At 31.5% G+C, this 22,964-nt stretch overlaps 1 protein-coding gene across 4 annotated transcripts in view; it reads right to left on the bottom strand.

The window, feature by feature from the left end:
* The window catches only part of LOC120769734 (putative inorganic phosphate cotransporter), a 32,942-nt gene extending 11,599 nt beyond the window's left edge, over positions 1 to 21,343 (bottom strand). Inside the window, exons 1-2 of one of the 4 annotated variants that reach the window (XM_040096884.1) lie at positions 21,240 to 21,343; positions 12,064 to 12,316 (exon numbers count right to left, since the gene is read on the bottom strand). In XM_040096884.1, coding sequence (XP_039952818.1) covers positions 12,064 to 12,103 — 40 coding nt within the window. In that variant the 5' untranslated portion in view covers positions 12,104 to 12,316; positions 21,240 to 21,343. Of the gene's footprint in view, positions 1 to 12,063; positions 12,370 to 16,917; positions 17,242 to 21,239 lie in introns of those variants that run through there. The other 3 variants (XM_040096885.1, XM_040096886.1, XM_040096887.1) reach the window with 3 other exon arrangements.
* Positions 21,344 to 22,964: the final 1,621 nt, after the last annotated feature.

Below are 22,964 nucleotides of genomic sequence, written 5' to 3'. Positions count from 1 at the left end.
TACAGCGCGAAAACGTGTACGCTATAAAAGCGGAAATGTATCACCTGTGATTTTATAGCACATCATATGCAATGTATGTACATATACATATGCATACGTGTATATACGTATGTACATGTAAGTGTGATTATTAATGTCTGTGGTCACACTACAAGCCTATTCATTACTCAGATAAAAAAAGATACTATCAAACAGTTTTTAAAAAAATATACAAAGAAATTGTTTACGAAAATATTTATACAAATATACATAACAACAAGTAAGGAAGAGCTAAGTTCCGGTGCAACCGAACATTTTATACTGTTGCAACTTGCAAGAATCAAAGCCAGTTTAAGGTGTAAAACGTCGTACAGAGAATCGAAATATAAGTAATTTTATATATCTACATAATATATATAACTCAGACACATAAGGTTTGTTAGAAAAACGAAAATCATTATATGCAATATATGGGAGTTTGGGTAGAATCGAACCGATTTTATCCGCTTTTGTCAATACCACATACTATTAACGTGTCACATACTAAAACACCAATCATATATAGAATAAAATCAGCCAGATGTTCGAAAATCCTTATATTAGTTATAGTATATAGGGGCTAGATCAAATTTTCGCTCAAATTTATCTATTTTAGGCACAAAGATACACTGTTATGAGTGAAACACACACTCTCATTTTCACATATTGCACAATATATGCGGTATAAAGTCAGGAAGTTCGAAAATCTTTATGTTAGGTATATGCAGGCTAGGGGAAGTATTGCCCCGAATCAGTTTTGACATATAGACATAGTATTGTTCGAGAGAGATTCTCGCTGAGTTTCAATTATGCATCTCACATATTGACCGATATTTTCGATCAGAAGTCAACTATTCGCGGCGAACTTAATATAACCTGTTCAAGGTATAAAGTGTTCAAGGTATAAAGTGTTTATATGTATATTATTTTTCTCCCTCTTTCAGTTTTTCCATATACAATTAATTAAATAATTATTTTTTTCATTGCCTCAATTTTTTCATGGAATAACGTGTTGAGGTGAAATTACTTTATTTATTTGGAATTTATTTTTAATTTTTATATTATATTCAACAGAAATAATGAACTGCTATTAATAAATAATATTGTACTATAAGTGCATGTTTACAAACAATTTTTTGCATATGACGGCGTAAGGAATCTCATATACATACATAAATATTATATAAGTAAAATTTTCTTCAGAAATAGTTATGTATATACTCATTCCATTTTTTATTTTTGGAAAATTTGGTTCAAAGCCAGTGGGAAGGGGGGCGCGATTTCTAAGCAAAACTCGTAAGATGGCAACCAAGGAATACAAGGACAAGAAGTACGGAATACAAAAAGGGCCAAGGAGTACATTTCTTAGAAATATAATTTTTTCGAAATTTCTGCTCACAATCTTTCTCAGAAAAATCTGTCACATAAATATTAAAAAAAAATTAATTTGCGTACTATGTATTTGTGACAGTTCAATTCAAATAAAAAATTTATAGAGTTGGTAACCCTTCTTCAAAATAATTTCAAATGTGGCATACATTCTTAAATATCTTTAATATGATGCCCACATACATATGTGTATACATACGTTTGCATTCTAAACGTTTTTGAGTTAAAATTTCTAAAGGGTGGCAACCCTAATTAAAAAAAATTCTTTATTTGTAAATATTACTTTCTATATATTTTATTTTAAAACGCTTATAGTATTATTTTTACCTTTCAATTGGTTTTACTGAAAATCTTTAAATAGGTGGCAACCTTAAAAAAAAATTCTGCAAACGTGGCATGCCAAACAATTTGGTTGCCGTCAATCTATTGTTTTATTTTTCATAATAAAAAAAATCGTATTTATTTAATTAAATAATTAATATGCAATTCCAATCAATATGCTATTAATGAGAAAAGTAAAAATTCGCAATATTTTTGATAAGTAATACGTGCTTATTATTTAATTTGAACTTATATTCAAAAAACCAACAACTTATTTGGGAGCTATTTCGACATATTTTTCATTACGATTTTTTGATTTTTTTGCTGCAGACTGAATAGAATACATTTTGACCTAATTTTTTCATATATAATACATAAGAAAATGTTCAATGACAACGAATTCTTATATTAATTAGCACTATAATTTATTGCAGAAGAAACACACTTAGGAAATTCGATTGTAGTAAATTTAAATTTGACATTTTTATTAACAATGAAATGGAGCCTTTAATCAGATAAGTGAGCACTCACAAACGTCTTAACCTTACACAATCCAGAAATTAGCTTATCAGAAATAATATTTTTCTTCGCTAAAATACATTTTTCTATGGTTTATTTATAAGCGTTTATTAACCATAAAAAAATTTAATAATAATTTCATTGATAGGCAACAAAAGAACTGAAAATGTGTTCTCTCATCAAGGGATTTCGCATAAAGTCCGATTTTTTTACATTTTTATGCGAATAAAATATCTTTTACGCTTATTTTTTCTCAAGAAAGTTGTATGTAAATGTAGTTTGACGAGATTCAATCATATTGCGGAGTGTTTGCGGAATGTTTAAAACCTACTACGTTACTACAACAACAACAGAGGTTAGATAAATAGACTAGTGAGGACATGCAAAGAGGTGGTTAGGATACGTTTGAAATGTCGGCGTCGAATTCGAATTAATATAGTATTCAGCATGCAATAACTGAAGGGTCTCTGTCTATATGCACTGATATCGGAGCACTACAGCATATGTGGTACCTCCCATACAAAGTGACCGATAAAAATGAAGTTTTTGCATGGCAAAATTCTTTATTTGACAAGATAAGTATCTTCATGAAATTGCGCACAGTTTATTACCCAAAGCAATGCTACAAATTTCGAACACATTGTTAGGTCCAGACAACTATTGCCCTATAAAATGACCGATCAAAGCCAAGAAATATAATTATTTATACCATTTTATGCTATAAGAAATGAAGGTCATTATAACTTAGGCGCAGCTGGAGTTAAAGTTTTTCTTGTTAATTCTAAATTTAAGATTGAATTTATTTTTATCTCGAACATTCTATGCCTCTACTGACACATAAATTTATACGTTCATTAAACTTTGCTATCTATAAGAACCTTGATCGCATAACTTCTTTATATAAGTATGTACATATACATTTTTATATACGTTTTATATATGAATGTATGTATTTATGTATGTGCTTATACACGCCCGATCACTATCTAAAACTCCAATTAAACAATCCATTTGTTTAAAATGGACTCTAAATCAAAGCAAGCGTGCAGCAAATCACTTGCAAAATGCGCAGTCATGTTTAGAATTCGCTTATTATATAACAATAAAACATAAAAAATACTGTTTAATATTCTATTATTCATTAATATTTGTTTTTGTCAGTTTTGGCTAAGCTCATTCTAATTCATAACGCATTTTCGTTATTATAGACGTGGCCACTTAATATGCCAGACACAACGCGTAATAAATGCTCATACAAGCATATGTGCGTGTGTTTGTGTATTCACTAGATGTTTTTGCTACTTTATACATCTGTACATTTTAGTATGTCCGTCTGAATCTGTATTAAAATGCTAACTCTGAAATTTACCTGCGAACGTGATATGCTTGCGGAAAAAGGGCGTAGAAGCAGACAAAATAAATGAAAAAAATTCATTCTGACTAAATGAGTGGCGCTACGAATGAGTGACAGTGGGTTTTGCACGGTTTCGAATATCGAAAAACATGTGTACACACAAACATGCACCTGTCACCAGTTATGTTGTGGGGTACAGAGAGAGGTAGCTGAGCCGGCGAAGTCAATTTGTGAGCGGAGTTTAGTTCCTTATTGAATTCACCTAATATAATTAAATATGCCCAACAAAAGCTGCCAATATACATATGTACTTGTATACATTAAAAATGTTTAAGCAACAATAGTTAAGCATTAAAATACATACATATGTATTAAGTTGTCAATATGCATTCAACTATTGTTGTTTTTGCTGTTATACTATATTTGCATAGTTAGCCGGCTTTTTTCATGCGGGCATGATGCCAAAAGTGAGTGAACTCTAGCATGACGTTTAAACATATGAATGAATTTTTGATAATACATACACACATACATATATGTTTACATATATATTTTATATATTATGAATATCTAGACATTTTTTACTTTACATACAAACATCTATGCTACGTGCGGTGATATGTTCACCTGCGAGCGATTCATTAATAACTGTGGTATGTTCATCAATGTCAACTACATTTATGTGTAAATATTTATGCACATAATTACATACATATTTATATATGTATATACCCACATTCCTATGCTAGTCATAATTATGCAACATTCTTCATGCTACTTCCTGTGTCATTTAGTTCTATTTTTATACAAAAACGCCGCTGCATATTTTATTTGACACTTTCGGAAGCGCTCAATTATGCTCTGCCATAATATTGTCTATAAAAGTGCGCAATAAAATTGCAATCAATTGAATTGTTCACAAGTGTATGCATTGCTTTTATTGATTGACAGCAATAAAATTAAAAGTCAACCTTTTGATTGCCATAAAAGTTTATTTCCTTTTCTCGTAATTGTATGCCACACGCTTGAGATTTGTGTTATTATTATTTTTTATTTTTCTATTTCTAACTTTTTTTGTTCCAAAATGTATTTTTTATTACAAATTTTTTAAATATTTTCGTTAAACAAATTGAAGCGGGCAATGTAATTATTGATCTGGCGATCTGAGGTTTTGAGGTTATGTGAAAAAGTCTGTATACAAAAGTTATAGATTTTTATATTATCTACAACATTGCCATATAATTTCATTCTATAGGACTTGTAGTTCCGCCGCAAATCGAGGTAAACCATTCCTAACCCTTAAAAATTCAGCCACACCCCTACCATTTCTTTTCCCTACCACAGAACGTCCGTAAAAGATTTATCTCTTAATATTTGTTATATTTTATTATTTTATCTTTCGTTTTTGATGGGTTTCAATCTACTATGAATTTCTTTTTTTTTCCAGAATTATTTACCCTGATCTATATTAAATAGTTTTGTGACAATCACCTTAGGTGTAACAATTTCTTTATTTATTTATTATTGAAGGCCGAAACTATGTACTTGTAGAGCATACTGAGTTAGAATAAAGTCTGTCAGAGCAATTTTAACAGTTTTTTAGCGCTCTCTCAGTTCTATTACTATGATGTGAGGGAATTCTGATACTTGGTTTCGTAGTTATTTCAAAAGCTTTAATAATTAACGCATACTAACCCATTAACGGTCACAATTCTTATGGTTGATGTGCTTTATTCTTAATAATAATCCCATTCTGCTTGCGAATTGGAGCAGATAAGAGTCGAGACTGTCAGCGAATATTATCGCAACTCTTTAGCACATAGTTATATATATTTATATACATACGTATACATATTTATATGTATATGAAAATGTGTGTACGTTTAAGCATATACAATATGACTATATACCCGTAAAGCTATCTTTATGTCGAATGGAATTTTTTTAGTGAGAATAAAAGAAAGAAATTGTATAATGATATAAGGTTTTCGAATATCACTGAATTCTAATTCATGGTGTAAAGCTTTATAAAGTAGAATTCAGAAGTGATTTGTTTTGAAAGTTTTTACAGAACTACAAAATATGTAGACATACTAGTTTCTTTTTTATGAATTTTTGTTAACAAAATTGTTTAACAGAAACTAACTGTTATCAGATTTGTGTTTTTGAAATTCATATTTGACAGTTTCTTATTTTTCATTCGACATTTGATTGCTCTAAAGCACAGTTACAGAACTGGCTTTTAAGGGATCAGTTAATTTTCTTCTTTACAAACTATATTTTTCTGACTACATTGATGTCTCACTGCTACATTTAACATATGTTTATCTTCAGGTGCATGCTACATATAAACTATTTACATATTAATAATGTCTCTGGCATTTTAATTATTTTATATATGCATTAGGTGAATGCCATTTAAGTGAAAGTGATTGATTCAGCCAATTATTTACATATATTTATTATTATTTTTTACGCGATGCCATGGGTTCTGTCAAGAGTTATTAAATATTATCATAGAGCTCAATATTATATAGAATAATAATCACTGAGGTTTTCAAGATAATAGTCTACCGACATACATACATACATGTACATATAGTATACCAAAGAATATGTGTGTGAACGCACACGATATACGCCAGTCAATCAAGTTCATCAGCAATTATGCTAAATGGTGCTTCTATACGAACATACCTACATTCATACATACTATGTAGGTAAATGTTTATATAGTTACATACTTCTATAAGAATATAATCGTGAGCTCGTTATAATCGCTCTTTCAATGGCTTCAAAGTGTCATGATTGTCAAATCAACAGATGATAAATAAATGCTTGTTTGTATGTATGCATATAACCATTTACATACATATAGAACTTTAACTGACAGCTGTCAAATATTTGAATACTCGTTCACATCGGCTAGAAGTTGTTCACTTTTTAATGCCGTCCTTCATCTTGTTATATCTTTTTTATAATTTTTATTTTATCTTTAATTTTTTTATGCATCTTAATTAATGAATGTGCTGTCAGATATGAAGAGGTAAAATTCAATTAAAAATTTCGCTAATATCACTTGGATAGTACGAGTTGGCAGACCAAGGAAAAGAGAATACAAATCTCGTAGTATTTATTATATAATGCAAGACAAGAATGATTAATAAAAATAAAGTTGCATACTCTTCAAGGTGTTGAATCCTATCCTATTTTTGGCGTAATCTCCCTAACGTTTCCATGAATATTTCCATACAAATTTATGCAGGACTCTGAAAATAGCATTCGAATTGAAGTATGCACATTCTTTTGGACCAGTAATCCACTTCATGCCCCTCCAAATTACTATGTGTTTCTTTCCGTTATTGATTAGCACTTTACGATATCTTTCGAAATTCGCCAAGTATCAAGTTATTGCCAGCTTAACGTTCCAATCAATAAACCTTTTCAAAAACGGCGGGCGCAGGCAATTAAAATTGGCAATCATTATCGCTCGCGGTCTAAACTTTGTTGAGCTCGCCAACACTTAAATAATAAATAACAATTATTCTAACAATGTCATAAACATGGCAATTAACTAAGTCGTTTTCAAGTTTATATGGGCATTTATGGCTCGTGATAGCTAATAGCATTTTTGAGTTCTCTTATCAATCAAGAAGAAGCATGGACCTGATTAGATTTCACTATATATACTATATGAATTTGTTCTTGGGTCTCATATTTTGACCAACTAATCATCTGATACAAAATAATGCGGGCATATCTGAAGTAAAGGTTTCTAGATTAAATAAAAAAACAAACAAATATAGTATTTATATGAAAGAGTCTATGTAAAAGCCGTTGTTATGTATAAAAATACATAGGTACATATGTATATGGGAAAAGAGATAAACCCAAAACAGGCGATACGATATTCAATTGAACTGAAAATATTAACCTGTCACATGATCGCTCAATATATAATTAACGAATAATGATATAAATAATAATATAGATGTATAGATAATACCATAAAAGTAATAAGATAGAGGAATTGAAAAGAGCAAATCACGTGAATATGCTTTGAATAATTTGTAAAATTATTGCATAAATATAGGGTAGTCGAAAAAGTCTTTTCGTATTTTGTCAATAGTCGTATATCTCCAGTGCTACCAATCACATTGTATCATACCATATTCAGGTAGTGTTGTTACTTCTCTCTCAACATATTACCTCATTCACATAGAAATATTTTCATTAAGTTTGTCTAGATTTTGAAAAGGAGGCTTAACTAAAACGATTTTCGGATTTTTACTTTCGGTAATCATTAAACAAGTTAGCAAATTATCTCAGGCCTAACTGCAACACAATTTCACTTGGCCGCATTAAAATTTATAAGCGTGTTTGAGCGTTCTTTTGCCACTTGGCTCAAGTTCCAATTGCGGCTTTTATAAAAACATTTTGCACTCCTTACAGTTGGACTTCACATTATCGCGTTTTATTCATTTGAAATTCTACTGCCATTTTCCCATGTCATGATTGACGTGCCAGTCGGTTCAACAATCTCTGCGAAATGTTATTTGGCGCAAATGCGAGTGGCTTCAGCGTTGTGCTATTTGACATGTGTCCAAATATGTATGCATACCAGTCTACACGTGTGTACTTGGCTTTAGATAACCCACAGCAAGAATTTTTTATAAGCAATAATGACGAGCGCATTCAGCGTGGGTTGTGACTTTCACGTAACAGCCCGGGAATACAACCGTTATTAAGATGGTTGTTTGAAGCTAGATACTGGCTTGATTGAATGAGTCATAGGCGAGTGAAAGGTAAGGGCCAACACCAGCTTTTATTGCATTTGAGTTTTCTATTAAAGTTCTTTGAATATACAATTAATTAATGAATTTCTCAAATCCATTTATTGCAAAATTGTTTTAATAATTTATTATTTTAAGTTCAAAACTTAGTCTATGGTATTTGATTTGTACCAATTCCTTGTTCGATACGCCAAAACTTGGAAAGAGTGTCTGTTATTTAAAGGTAATTGCGAAAAAGTTACAATCGAACATGAAGTTCATACTCTCAATTTCTAAAGTAAATACTTAATATATTAGTATTTTTATTTTAAATAAATAATGTATTTTTTATAATTTTTTTAAAACAGCTCAAACATACATATATGTATGTATGCACGAAAATATTCGCCGCTATATTTTTTTCTTTTAAATTAAAAAGTAATAAAAAAAATTCGTTTTTTTAATTAAAAAAAAAAACAAAACAAAGTCATCGTCAAAAAGTTCTACCAAATTATAAGCATGTTTTTGAGAGGGGCAAAATATTTTGCTGCTGTTTTCATGTTCTCTTTAAACTCAGTTCCATATTATTGCATGCAGAACGAGTTTAACGCAATTCTTCTTGGCTTCATATCTATAAATTAATAACGGAACAAAATATTCACGTTTTTAGAATATTTTATCGTTTTCTTGCATATAGCCTATATACACAATCACCGCTTAATTGAAGAAATTAAGAAAATTAAGTTTAGGAAGCCAGTTTTTTAAGCTTCGAGTCTCCCGGCATTGCAGGTGCTTTGTATAAATTTACATGTTTTGCCGGCATGTTCTGTAATTTTAGGTGTGTTTTTAGTGTAAATTTGCTGTACGACGTTTACATAATTAATTAATAGCAAGCTTACTTGTATATATGTATTTATATGAATATATTTTATATATCTGCAAATATACCTATATAAAATCTTGGAACTTGGCGGTTTGTGGTTTCAGTAATGAGTGTTTAAATGATTTCCTGACTTGCGTTCTTAGTTGCCAAGTGTGTAAGGCTGAATTATGTAATTTATTCTTAATCGAATTTCATTTCAGTAAATTGCTAATTTTATGCAATTCCATTAAATGTTAATTTGTTTATTTTCTGTGTCACAGACGTTTGGTGACGTTTATTCATATATAGTATTCATAATCGTGCTATATTTAAAGGAACTTTGTGCATATATGATATATTCTGGTATTATTTTTTAAATATGAATAATTTTTATTTATAAATAATTTTTCATTTGAAATCATTTATTATTTTTATTCATAAATCTTTTACTGAAGCGTTTGTTTGCCGAATTCAAAGCAAAAGCCAAACTGCCCCAAAATATTGTATGTTAGAGTAGGGTTAGAGCAACAAAATGTTTATTTGACTTCAATAAAGTAATATCAATGAACACTTTTATGAGTACATATGTATGTATGTAAAAGTATCTGAAAAACAGTTTTTATGTGTCACCTGGTGTTCTTATCACCTAATATAGGATTTTATTGCTATTAATTGGTTGCGGATAAATTTTTATTTTCGTCCATAAGAACCAATAAACAATTGCTACACATTTGTGCTTTCGGTATAGAAATAAATTTAGATAAATTAGCATGATTTCACACATGTAAACACATACATAATTTCGAACCACTTCTGTTATGTAATCTCAATGTAACCTTGTTTTTAGAAAGAGAGTGTTGAAAAATATTAAGCTTGACAATTATTTGTTTTCTTCTTAAATAAAGAAAACATCAAACAATTTGAAGAAAGAGAATTTTTCTACAAATTCGTAATGAGTATGACAATCAACTGTTGTTTTAAATAAAAAATGACAGTGTGTTAAGGACAAAAAAAATTTGTTTATACCAAATTTTGTGAAAGAAAAGAATTGTTTGTACCAGATAAAAATAAAAAATACAAAAATTTGGTTATTTGAATTTTTCACATAAATTTTTGAGATTATGCGAAAAGTCAATATACAAATGTTATAGATCTTATCATTAACTAGAATATTGCCATATAAATTTTTTCTTTAAATGATTAAAGTTTTGCCGGAGATCGAGATAAGCCGTTTTTAACTCATAAAAATTAAACCACGCTCCTCCCCCTTCTTTTTCCGACCAGACATCGCCGTAAATTGTTTTTAATTTCATTTGTGTAATTTTATCTTTCGCTTCCGATGGTTTTCAATCTGCTTTGTATTTTTTTCTTTTATTTGTTATAATTTTTAAAGGCTTCTGTACTAGTATAAGAAATTTTATTTAATTTATTTTTGAATTTTTTTTTATCTTTCAATATCTTGAGCATAAATTTCAATTAATACTGTTTCAAATAATTTTTAATATTTTAATTATATATAAAGTGACATTATTATATACATAAACTCTAATTTTTACAAATTTTTTTTATAATTAATTCGTGAAATATAAAGTAAACTTTAATACCTATATATGTAGTATATCATCATTTAAAATGCAAAATAACGTAACATCACTTTTCATAAGTTGACAGGCGAAGGAAAGGGGATGTAATAGAAATCAGTCACATTGAAACAAAAAATTAGTTTTGGTTATAAAATGGTTATATATTGGTTATATCTGACAGCAGAAGCTTAAAATTTAACGCTACATTTATGTAATGGGATGTAGTGAATCGTAAGCAATAAAATACTCAATATCGATTTTTGCTGTTTTGAATTTTTTTTGACGATATATTTTTGTTTTGAAAATTTTTTTATTTTTATAAATCAATTATACGTTTTAAAAAAAAAAAATTATACAAAAAATGTTATTTTAATATTATGTTTTTTTATTGTATTTTCAAATATGTTTTTATTATATATATTTTATTATTACATATATTTTTATTATATTAAATATTTTTGTATTTCACAAAACCAAAAAATTATGACTAAAAAGAAAGAGAAGGCTCAAAATATTATGTTTTATTATTTTTTTTTTTTTTTGTTTTGATTTCCTAAAATGAGCAAACATAATTAATTAAATATAAGACTTTTAAATAGTCTAGAAGACTTTCAGTTGATAAAAAAAATTTAAAAAATAAAATTGTTTTCTAATTACCATAACTATAATGATGAAATTATAAGCATTATTTAAGCAACAGAGATCATCAGTCTTGACAAAGCGATTCGAACTCATTGAGAAAAAATATAAAAATACAATATTTTAAGTTTAATCACACTTGAAAATGTTACACCATAGCAAAAGTTTAAAGTTGCAAGGTTCGATACAAAATTTTTCAGTTCAAAATCACCAATGGCGTATAATACAATATAATTATTCAAACCATAAATAATTGAAGGGAAAACCAGATCACAATATATGGTAGACTTAAGCAGCTTGCCGCCGTGTATGAAAGTGTAATCCTTATTTTATAGAAAATGTTAAAATAGCTTAAGTCGACTTAAGCTAAGGCACTTATTTTGAGGTCAAACAAAAATCATGGCAATGCAGTTAACTCTAATTTATTACCATTTGAATCTTCTACTTCCTAGCCATGCCTTAAGTTAAAAAGTATAGTCATACGTATAAAAAGCTGTACAGAATAACTCATGAGGCCTTAATTAACTCAAGTCGATTTAAGCCTTTCTAAAATCTTGTCACAAATTTTTATGTATAATATTATGTACAATATTTATATGTACTTACACCTCGAAAATCGTATTCCCCACTCCGGTTGTTGCGTCATTTTAATTCTTTCTGTTGTATAGACAGGCGTATACCTCGTATTCTCCAGTTTGATAAACAAGAAAACTGCTGCGACAGCAAAAACTGCGCTCCTTTGACGGTGGCTTCACAAGCCGGACCGCTGCCTTGATCGTTTGTCGGTGTGTGTGTGTGTTTCAAGAGTTTGCGCTTTGATTTCTGTTTCCGTGCTCAAATTTCCCAACTAAACAATAAACTGTAGCAGATGGCGAAGATTAGTAAATTTGCTGTAAATAAAGTGAAATTATCCTTAACACAGGATAATTTCGCACAATATTAGCGTGAGCTAAATAAAGCAAGAGAGCAAGGACGCAGTGAGTACGCTAACCGGGGGATAAGCAGACGAAGACGTTGGAGTGTAATGAAAACGTTTATTGATAAGCGTAAAGGAGGCGTTTGATTAGCGTAGCGATTAGCCGTTAGCAAAAGGTGATTAGCGATTAGCGTTGAATGGTTGGCGTTTGGCGGATTGCGAGACTTGGAGCTGTAGTTTGACCACGATATTTTTGTTTAAATATGTATATTTCAAGTTGGTATTACTTTGTTTAATTGAGGTTTCAATTTGCGCTTGTTGGATTACTTTGACAGGATTTCAGGAACACGTAATTTTCGTTTTCTCTTTTATTTGCGTTTCTTTTTTATTGTTTGATATTTATTATTCTTTGTTAATTTTTTATAAAGCCAAGTGTATTTTATATTACATATATTTTGTATAAAGCTCTTTATATGTTCGGATACTTTGTGTTTTTGTGTACACAATAACAACAATAGCAACAACTTGTTGGAAGCAAATTAGCGCCGTTTAATTGTGAAATAATTCGAACTTGCTTGAAATGCAACAAAAATAGCAAACACACTGTGAAGCGAAATTGTGATATTTAGTTACAAGCTGGAAACCGCAAAAAATAAAATCAACACGAAAACAGCGCCTGGATCGATGGATTGTTAATTTACAAATGAGAGATAATTTTGTACCGTCTTACGTTTTTATACGGAACGCGATAAGCGTGGCTTGTCCATTATAAATTTTTATTTCTTTTTTTGTTTTTGTTTTTATTTTTTTGCAATGTTTGCTATTTTTTTTAGATTTTTGCTTAATTCCTTTTCGTTTTTGCGTTTTGCTGGTATGCGATCACTTGTGTGTGTTGGTGTGTGTGTGCGTGCGTGCCTGTTTGATTGGTTTGTATCAATATTTATGGCCGTTGTTCTTGCTATTGCTTTGCGCATTTACGCTGCGCGACTACTTAAGTTGTTGGTTTTGCTGCGTCTTAAAATCTTATTTGTACTTTTTAATTGTTTTTGTCTTTTTTGCTTTTGGCTGTGTGCTTTTTCTCAGTTATTATGGAGTGATTGTTGTTCTTGTTATTGCTATTTAAGTATGTACATATTTATGTATGTATGTATAAGCCTTTTTATAGGTTGTTCTTGTTGTTGTTGTTTTTATTTTGTTAGCCGTATTTGCACAGGTATTAAAAAATTATTCAAGTTATCGAGAAGTGTGCGTGCCATTCATATCGGTATGTGTGTGTGAATGTATTTACGTGTGTTTGCAGAAAGTAGCATTGTGATAGACGCCAAGAAGCATCGCAAGAAATCGCAAAAACCGTGTTAGCTCCACACAAATACACAGCAATGTATGAGGAGTAAGTGTGATGTGTATTTTATTGAGCATTTAAGCTTTCAACAAGCAGCTTACAAGAGTCTTTACATATGTATGTATGTATGATCGTGAATATGTACATATGTACTATACTTATGTACAAGGTGTGTCCAAAAAATAACCGAACATTTTGCATATAGAATAAAATACAATCTTTAGTTGTTATTATTTATGCAAAACAGGTTCCATTTGACTCAATACATTGATTGGAACGATCAACCAGCACATTCATATATTGGGTAGTCGAAAAAGTATTTTCGTATTTTATAGAAATAGATGTCATTGCAGTCGTATATCTTCAGTGCTACCAATAACATAGTGTCACACCATATAGTGTTGGAAAGGTGAGATTTTAAGCTTCATTTAACCAAGAACAAATTAAATTCGGGAAAGTTGAAAAAAGTTACAGCTGTTCAAAAATGAATGAAAATACTGAAGAAATTCGCTATATTTTGAAATTTTTGTATGAAAAACGGAAGTATGTCACGCAAGCAACCAATGAAATTTGTGAAGTTTAAGGAGAGGATGCTGTATCAGCTCGTATAGCACAACAATGGTTAGCTCGCTTTTGTTCTGAAAATTTCGAAGTGAAAGATGCACCTCGCTTTGGTCGACCTATCGTTGAAAAAGTCGATGAAATTATTGAAAATATTGACTAGGACCATCACATAAGCAGCCATGACATCGCTAAAGAACTTAACATTCATCATCAAACGGTTTTGAACCATTTCAAAAAGGGTGGCTACAAAAAGAAGCTCGATGTTTGGGTACCACATGAATAGTCTGTGAAAAGTTTAACGGACCGAATTCACATCTGCGACTCTTTGCTGAAATGAAATAAAATCGAACCATTTTTGAAGCGAATGGTAACAGGAGACGAAAAGTGGATCAAACACGACAATACTGTGCGAAAAAGATCGTGATCCAAACGTGGTGAAGCTCAACAAAAGGTCGCTAAGCCAGGATTGACGCATCGAAAGGTTATGCTGAATGTTTAATGGGATTGGAAAGGAATCAGCCACTATGAGCTGCTTCAGCCTGGTCGAACGATTGATTCTACAATTTACTGTCAACAACTGATGAGATTGAAGCAAGCAATCGAAAAGAAACGGCCAGAACTGATCAACAGAAAGGAAGAAACACTAGATCACACACATCTTTGATGACTCGGCAAAAACTGGGAGAGCTTGGCTGGGAAGTTTTGTTGCATCCACATAGCCCTGACCTTGCACCATCGGACTACCATTTGTTTCGGTCAATGCAGAACTCCTTAATGGAGTAAAGTTGGCTTCAAGAGAAGCCGGTGAAAATTACTTGCCGCAGTTTTTCGCCGAGAAAAAAGAAAAGTTTTAAACTGATGGAATAACGTCTCTAGCGGAAAAATTACAAAAAGGGGTCGACCGAAATGGTAAATATTTGGTCATTAAAGTTCATTATAAATATAAAAAAATAAGTTAAACTTTGATTGGAAATACAAAAGGCCTTTTTCGACTATCCTATATTTATACCCTGAACAGTATTTATTTGTTTTTGCCACAAAGTTTTTAACACCTAACAGAAAACGTCGAAATCGAAAGCCCTATAAAATATTAAAGTAGTACATACATATGTACATACTTATGTACATATAAATGATCAGCGTGACGGGCAGAGTCGATTTAGCAACAACCGTCTGTCTCTCTGTATATACGCGAACTACTCCCTCAGTTTCTGTGATTTTATCCTGAAATTTTGCGCATCTCCTTCTCACTAAGAGGGCGCTCATTTATCAGAACCGCCGATATCGTAGCACTACAGCATATACATAGCTGCCATGCAAACTGACAGATCAATCCCAAGTCCTTGTATGGATAACTTTCTTTTATTTGTGAAGATTCAGGAAAATTTGCTTTTTTCAGATCCGGGCACTATATGTAGCAAATACGTGGCTTTCAAAAACCATAAACTGACAGGTCAAAATTAAGAAAAAAACTTTTTATACCCTTTATGCTATAAAAAGTTCACCTGTGAAGAGTATTACAACTTCGGTGCAGTTCACTTTTTTTTGTTTTTTTTTTTTATATGATTATAGGTACATACATACATATGTTCTTCAACACATCGGTTACGGCGGCTTGAATGCCTAGGATATCATCATAAATGCTTTCATGTCAGTTTTCAGTTTTGAAAATAGTCACGAGGTAAAAAATCCAGCGTATACGGAGGGAGGGTGTATAAGATTACATTAAAAACTGATTCACTTTTTTGGCCATACATATAATTTATGTGGAACATAACGCACACAGATCTTTCCTTTACCCAAATTTTCGTTTAAAATTCTCCCAATAGTGTTTTTACTCGTATTTAACCCCTCAGCCTTATTCTGGTAGCAAAACTTTAATCGATACCTTTTTTCACCACTTTTTCAACCAAATCAACACGTTTACTTAGCTTTTGCCATTTGGTCGTTATTTAAAAGCTCAGAATCATTTTTAAATCGTCTACACCAAGTGTAAACTTCGGTGCGTATAACTCAACGATTTATTTTTTTTTTTTTCAAATTTAACACACATTTTTATATTTGCTCTTTGTAAAATGGAACAATTGCACAATTTTTCTCCAATTGAAATGGCTGTAACTTTAATAGCTGCCGATTTACACGAAGTTAAGCGAAAGAAGATAAATCTATCTCTTTAATGTTGCAAATTTTCAGCAGATAATGCGGCATTTTTTGTAACTTAAATATAAAGTACGGTTATTTTTGGGACACAACTTGTATAAACGTACATATGCATGTTTGTATGTATGACTAAATAGTATGTATGTATGTATGTGTGTACTTATGAGGCATATTGCCGCTTATAAGCTAACCTACCTCACTAACTCACTAACCGACTGACTGGATAGGCAAGTGCGCTCGTTAACCAAGCCCACCAACCAGTCGATCAAACAAGCAATCAAGCCATGTTACACACCTACATACATACTTATGTATGTATGTACATCAAGCACGCAAACACATGTCCGTATATAAATCAATCGATGCAACACTTAAGTTCAATAACTTCCAATCAACGCAACACATACTACAAATTACATATACATATGTATACACTAAGGGGCATTTGCCCCACAAATCAACTCCACCAGGTACTCACTCCTGCGCCGCGTTGTGGCAAGTCGCACACTCGTCCATACAACCAATTGCTCTGCGACTACAAGTAACGTTGGTTATTAACTGTGTACTATTCGCGATCGCGTATATTTGCGATCGTGCAGTGCAGTTAACTTAGCCAACAGTGAGGTGCTGCCGATCGTTCTCTAGTGTCCCTAGTCGCTTGACGATCTGCTGCATACTGCGTTGGAGCGTTTTCAGCGCCACAATTGTTGCCTCCGCTACCATGAATGAGTGGTGTTGAAAAATGCCAAAAGACAACAACAATTTCAAAAACAAACAACAAGCGTGAAATGAAAAGGAGTCAATAAAACAGTTCTACCAGCTATTGTATATTGTATGTACACATATACATACAAACACACAATATCGGGCTGACATATCAATTCGTGCGCACTTAAAATCCGCAATTATGAGACTAAATACTTATATACAACTATTTGCTTACTCATATGTGTACATATGTAATTATGGCCTACAATGTGTTTCGACAAGCGCATTTTGCTGGTGTAGTCCACATAGTAGTGGCGGGCGTAAGCAATTAAATGTCGAGATAGTGGGATAAATCTACTATCTGGAACCATATATACTCGCACAAGCGTACGTTCTTACATACAAACATAAGTATGTACGTATGTATATATTCCTATATGTATGCGGTTAGTCGTGGAGTTCAATAATACGCACAAATGTTGCGTGCAGTGAAAAAAATTCGCTTATACTTGTATGTATGTATGTATGTATGTATGTATATCTGCTTTCGGTATATTGTAGGACCGGCAAGTGACATTAAGAGTCATATACTTTTATGGACTGAACAAAAAAAAAAGAAAAGAAAAATACAAAAAAAAACAATCGTAAAACAAATTGTACTATCTCAAGTACTCGTAAATACTATAAAGTCAGTTTAGAGAGTCCTCGAAAGAGGGGAAGTAGCTCTAAGTGCTTGCTGGTAATTGTTACTGTACTAGTTTAGAATTACTACGAAATGGATTAGTTCTTAATACCGGCCGGGTGAAAGTGAATAACAAAATGCACTTATCCTGATGGAAAACGAACATCGTTTGCACTTGTATAGCCTCTCAAACTTTTAAGTAAATTTTCTCAGAAATTTGTATGACTTAATGTTGGAGCAGTGAAATATGTTTCTCTAATCACAATTCTAAGTTCAAGTTGTGAACTGAAGTCTATCTTTCTTTTGTTTTTGTTTTTTTTTTTTTTTTTTTGAAAATACTAGGAATCCCCAACTCGATAGCTCCCAACCTAAGCTAATTTGATAAACGCCTAAATGTTTAGTAGATTTAAACCGGTTGTAAAATATATATCGTTTCAAAATTCGGGCATTCCCTTTATGCATTTTTTCATAAATTATCGGTTCTTTTTTTTGTGTCTGAGCTAAGTCGATTTAGACATGTCTGTCTGTCTGTCTGCCTGTCTTATCAGTATATACTCGAACTAGTGCCCAAGTTTTAGAGATATCGGTCTGATGTTTTTCACACGTCTTTTCCTCCCAAAGAAGCAGCTCATTTGACGGAATCGTCGATATCGGAACATCTGTCATACAAACTGAACGATCGGTATCAAGTGCTTGTATGAACAACTTTTTCATTTGAAGAGATATGTATATTCACCAAATTTCGCATGGATTATTACCTAAAGCAATGGTGCAATTTCCGAAGAAATTATTTAAATCGGTTCACTATAGCTTATAGCTGCCATACAAACTGAACGATCGGTATCAAGTGCTTGTATGAACAACTTTTTCATTTGAAGAGATATCTTCACTCAATTTCGCATGGAATATTGCCTAAAGCAATGGTGTAAATTCCGAAGAAATTATGAAGATCGGATCACCATAACATACTTGTATAGCTGTCATACTAATTGAACGATCGCAATCAAGTGCTTGTATGAAAAAGTTTTTCATTTGAGGAGATATTTTCACAAAATTTGGCAAAAGTTCTTGCCCAAGTCAACAACTGTCATACAAACAGATCGATAAAAGCCAAGTTCTTGTTTGCGAGGAATCGTTTCTATCACTGAAGGGTATTATAGCTTCGTTGTAACCGAAGTTAACGTTTTTCTTGTTTGTACTTATTTTTTTTGTTTTAACCAATAAGAAGGCAAAAGATTATCTTAAAAATTTGGTGAATCACCTTTACATTTTCATTATTAGTAGTACTAATTATAAAATAAATATTTGTTTACTTCGAAAAAACTTCAAAGATGTTGTTTTTAATTGCATTTTAAGACATACATACATATATATGTTCATCATTTCAATACCCTGAACACGGTATATTAAGTTTGCCATGAAATTTGTAACACCCACAAGGAAGCGTTGAAAACCTTATAAAATATATGTGATCTGTGTGACGAGCACAGTGGATTTAGCCATGACCGTGTGTATAAACGCGAACTAGTCCCTCAGTATTTGAGATACTGATTTGAAGTTTTGCATACTTCCTTCCTCCTCAAGCAATTGGTATTTGTCGGAACCGCCGATATAGATATCTTTACGGAAATTGGGACGATCGGAATCAAGCTCTTGTATGGACAACGTTCACATTTGACAAGATATATTAATGAAATTTGGTATATATTATTTTCTAAGGCAACAATGTAATCTCCGAAGAAATTGTTCAGATCGGTTAACTATAGCATATAGCTGCCATACAAACTGAACGATTTGAATCAAGTTCTTGTATGGACAACTTTCTCATTTGACAAGATATATTAAAGAAATTTGGTATATGTTGATTTCTAAGGCAACAATGTAATCTCCGAAGAAATTGTTTAGATCGGTTAACTATAGTATATAGCTTTCATACAAACTGAACACATAGTTACTAACAGAAATGCACCTGTGAAAGGTATTTAGCTTCGGCGCAACCGAAGTTAACGTTTTTTCTTGTTTTATACTGTTTTTGAGTTAATTCAAATAAAATTATTTTGACTCTTCGATTTTTATTTAATTTAATTTTGCCTTAGAAACAAATATAGAAGAAAAATTTAACATTCATGCCTCATACTGCCATATCTCAAACAATACCAAATGTACATACATATGCATAGTTCAACACCCCAAATGGCCGCTTGACTTAAAGCCACTTTACTGTGCGCGTACGAACATTGAACATGGTCAGTTGCCTTTGAATTTACCGTAATACGCTTGCGTACTTCTTATACAAGGAGTCGCGCACACAAACAGGCTGTACGAAACATGTCCGTGCTGCGAAAGTTTGGACAACAGGCACATATGACACTAACACAACAACAAAATTTCATTTGATTTAATGCAACTACCAATATAAAACGCGAAGAACAACAACACAAACGCGTTATTAGCGCCAAATGTGGCAACTTGTCAGTTTGCGCCAAGAAAATTGCAGCAACAACAACAATCAGCAGGCACAATATACATAAAAGTTACACGTGTTGAGGGAAATTCAAATTATAGTTATTTTTTGTTGTTGTGTAAAACAAACATATGTATGTACATCTGTAGATATTTTTATTGTTGTAACAAAATTTTATTATTTTCCCTTAATTATAATGGTTTAGCTGTTGAAAAGGCGATATTCAGATATTAGTTGATATTTAAAGATTTTTATTTTTTTTTTTCATTATGAAGTTTTTTTATTTCATTATTTTCGAATTTTTTTGAAACGTAAATATTAAAAAAAAAGTTAGATCATGCCATTAGCTGCTCGTTTTTCAATAACTAATCGCACTCCGCTACTTATTTCGTATATTTTATTTTTTTTATATTTAATTTTTTTATATTTTTTTTTTTTATATTTTACTTTTTTTAATTTTTATATTTTTTTTTAAATTTTATATTTTTTTATTTTTTTTATTTCTTAAAATTTTTGTATGTTTATTATATACTTTGAGACACTTTGCACGTCCAATAAAGTTCATTTTATTTATTTATTTTTATTTTGTTATTTACATTATTATTATTTATATCATTTTAATTTTTTTTTCATTTAATTTTTATTTATTTATTTTTTGTTATTTATTTTCTTTGCGATCCCAATCGCCTTCGACAAGTGCACACGTATTTCAAGCGTCCGAGCCTCTTGCTTTATTGCTGCGCGTAACACATTAAAACCACATATGGATGCATGCGTGTGTGTGTGTGTATGTGTGTCTGCGAAATCCCAACTATATTTACATGATAAATATTATTTTATTTATTTGCACACACATACACACGCATTTCAGATAACTGACTTGTTTTTAAATGCACATATTCGGTATTTATAAAATTCGTACCACCAAACACAACGGAAAACTTACAACAAAAAAACAGCACACGAATCAAAATTTAATTCAAACTCGATCCACACACTAAACTGTCAGCCGTCAGCAGCCGTGTTCAAACGACGACTGTTTCACAGCACGAAAACCCCCAGCTCTTTTATTGCATTTCGAATGTCAGTGGAGTTGAGCCGGAAAAGCCCTAAACACCCTCACTGCTGTATGTATGTGTATGTATGTGCGCATTAAGATTAAAAATCAACAACTACAACAAACCAAAACGGCTTAGAACACAACTAAAGCGATACTAAACGCTCTTATCCGTCAGTCAGTTATATGCGCTAGTGTTGTTGTTGTTGTTGTTATCCAATAGCCATAGCGAAAAATGAGTGTGTGAGCACATATTTTAATGTTTATGAGCGCGTACATACATATGCACATATTTGTATATAAATTTAGTACAAGCTCTAACTGTCAAGCCGTTAAGCGCGCAGTCCGAGTCGGTTCGAGTTAAGTTGGAGCCATATATCGGACTCTCCAAGCGCTCAATACTCTACCATTCACTCGCGCTTGCATGCTGCTTACTATGCCTACATACTGATGTACATATGTATGTATGTACCGTATTTTGTGCATATAGTTTCTATATTATTTGTCGGAAGAACTAATCACTAGTTTTTAGCCAATTCATTCACTTCATTTCTACACTCATGCTCCCTGTGTTTGTGTGCAATTTTTTTGCATTCTTTCTTAATCGAAATTTTGTCAACAAGTGCCAATTTGCCAGCGCTCAATGGTGCTTCAAAATTGTCACACAGCACATACATACATATGTACATATGTACATACTTAGCTATCATTTCGTTGAGTGGCGCGCAAACGCACACACAATCGCAGCTATTGCGAGTGCACCTTTTCGTTGCAAGCGAGTCCGAGCCGACCAACCGGCCAATCAAGTGATCAATGAAATCTTCAATATTTTCTACTCAGCTCAAATTTCTCTTTTAATTGTTATGTTTGTGATAACTAGTTTCCTTTGCATTATTTTATTTCGGTTTTGACGTCTTAAAACGTAATTTGCACAAAATGTATTGCAAATAATGATACAAGAACAGAATATTGTCACTAATATATCCATACATACATACATATGTATGTACATATATTTGAAAACGTAAATATGTACTTAAATTAAAGGCGTCGTAATATTATACGTACGTATTCATACAATTTACTTATAGTGACAGCACATATTGCAAACACTTAAGTAAATATTTAGCAAATCATCTTGCCTTCCCGTAGATATTTTTAGGCTGCATTTTAACCTTTACTTGCTGAAAAAATTAATTCACTAGTTTAAAAATTTATATGTACATCTATAGAATTTTAAAAGTTATGTTTTTCAAATTAATCAAAATCTTTGTAGATGCACACCTAGTGTGATAGCCTAAAACAGGCTATTTGTGCGAATGTACAAAAAAAAAAATTGTTTAAAATAATTTATTATTTTAAAGATATATATGTATGTATGTGTATATCTTTGTACATATTTTAGGCAATTGTCAAATTTTTTTGGCAAAGAAGTTAAATATTTTTAGAGTAACACGCGACCTCCGACGGCACTAGAAAAGTGATCCTCCACTGATGCTGTAATTTCGGTCTTCTCACTGCATGAAACCTAAAAACCATTCTCTCTAGACAATATTAACCTCACAATGTCCTATAGTCGAAACAAAAAATCAAAAATTTATGAAATGGCGGCAT

This window comes from Bactrocera tryoni, chromosome 2 (assembly GCF_016617805.1).
Source record: "Bactrocera tryoni isolate S06 chromosome 2, CSIRO_BtryS06_freeze2, whole genome shotgun sequence".
NCBI lineage: Eukaryota > Metazoa > Arthropoda > Insecta > Diptera > Tephritidae > Bactrocera > Bactrocera tryoni.
This window is presented reverse-complemented; position numbering and strand designations above follow the sequence as displayed.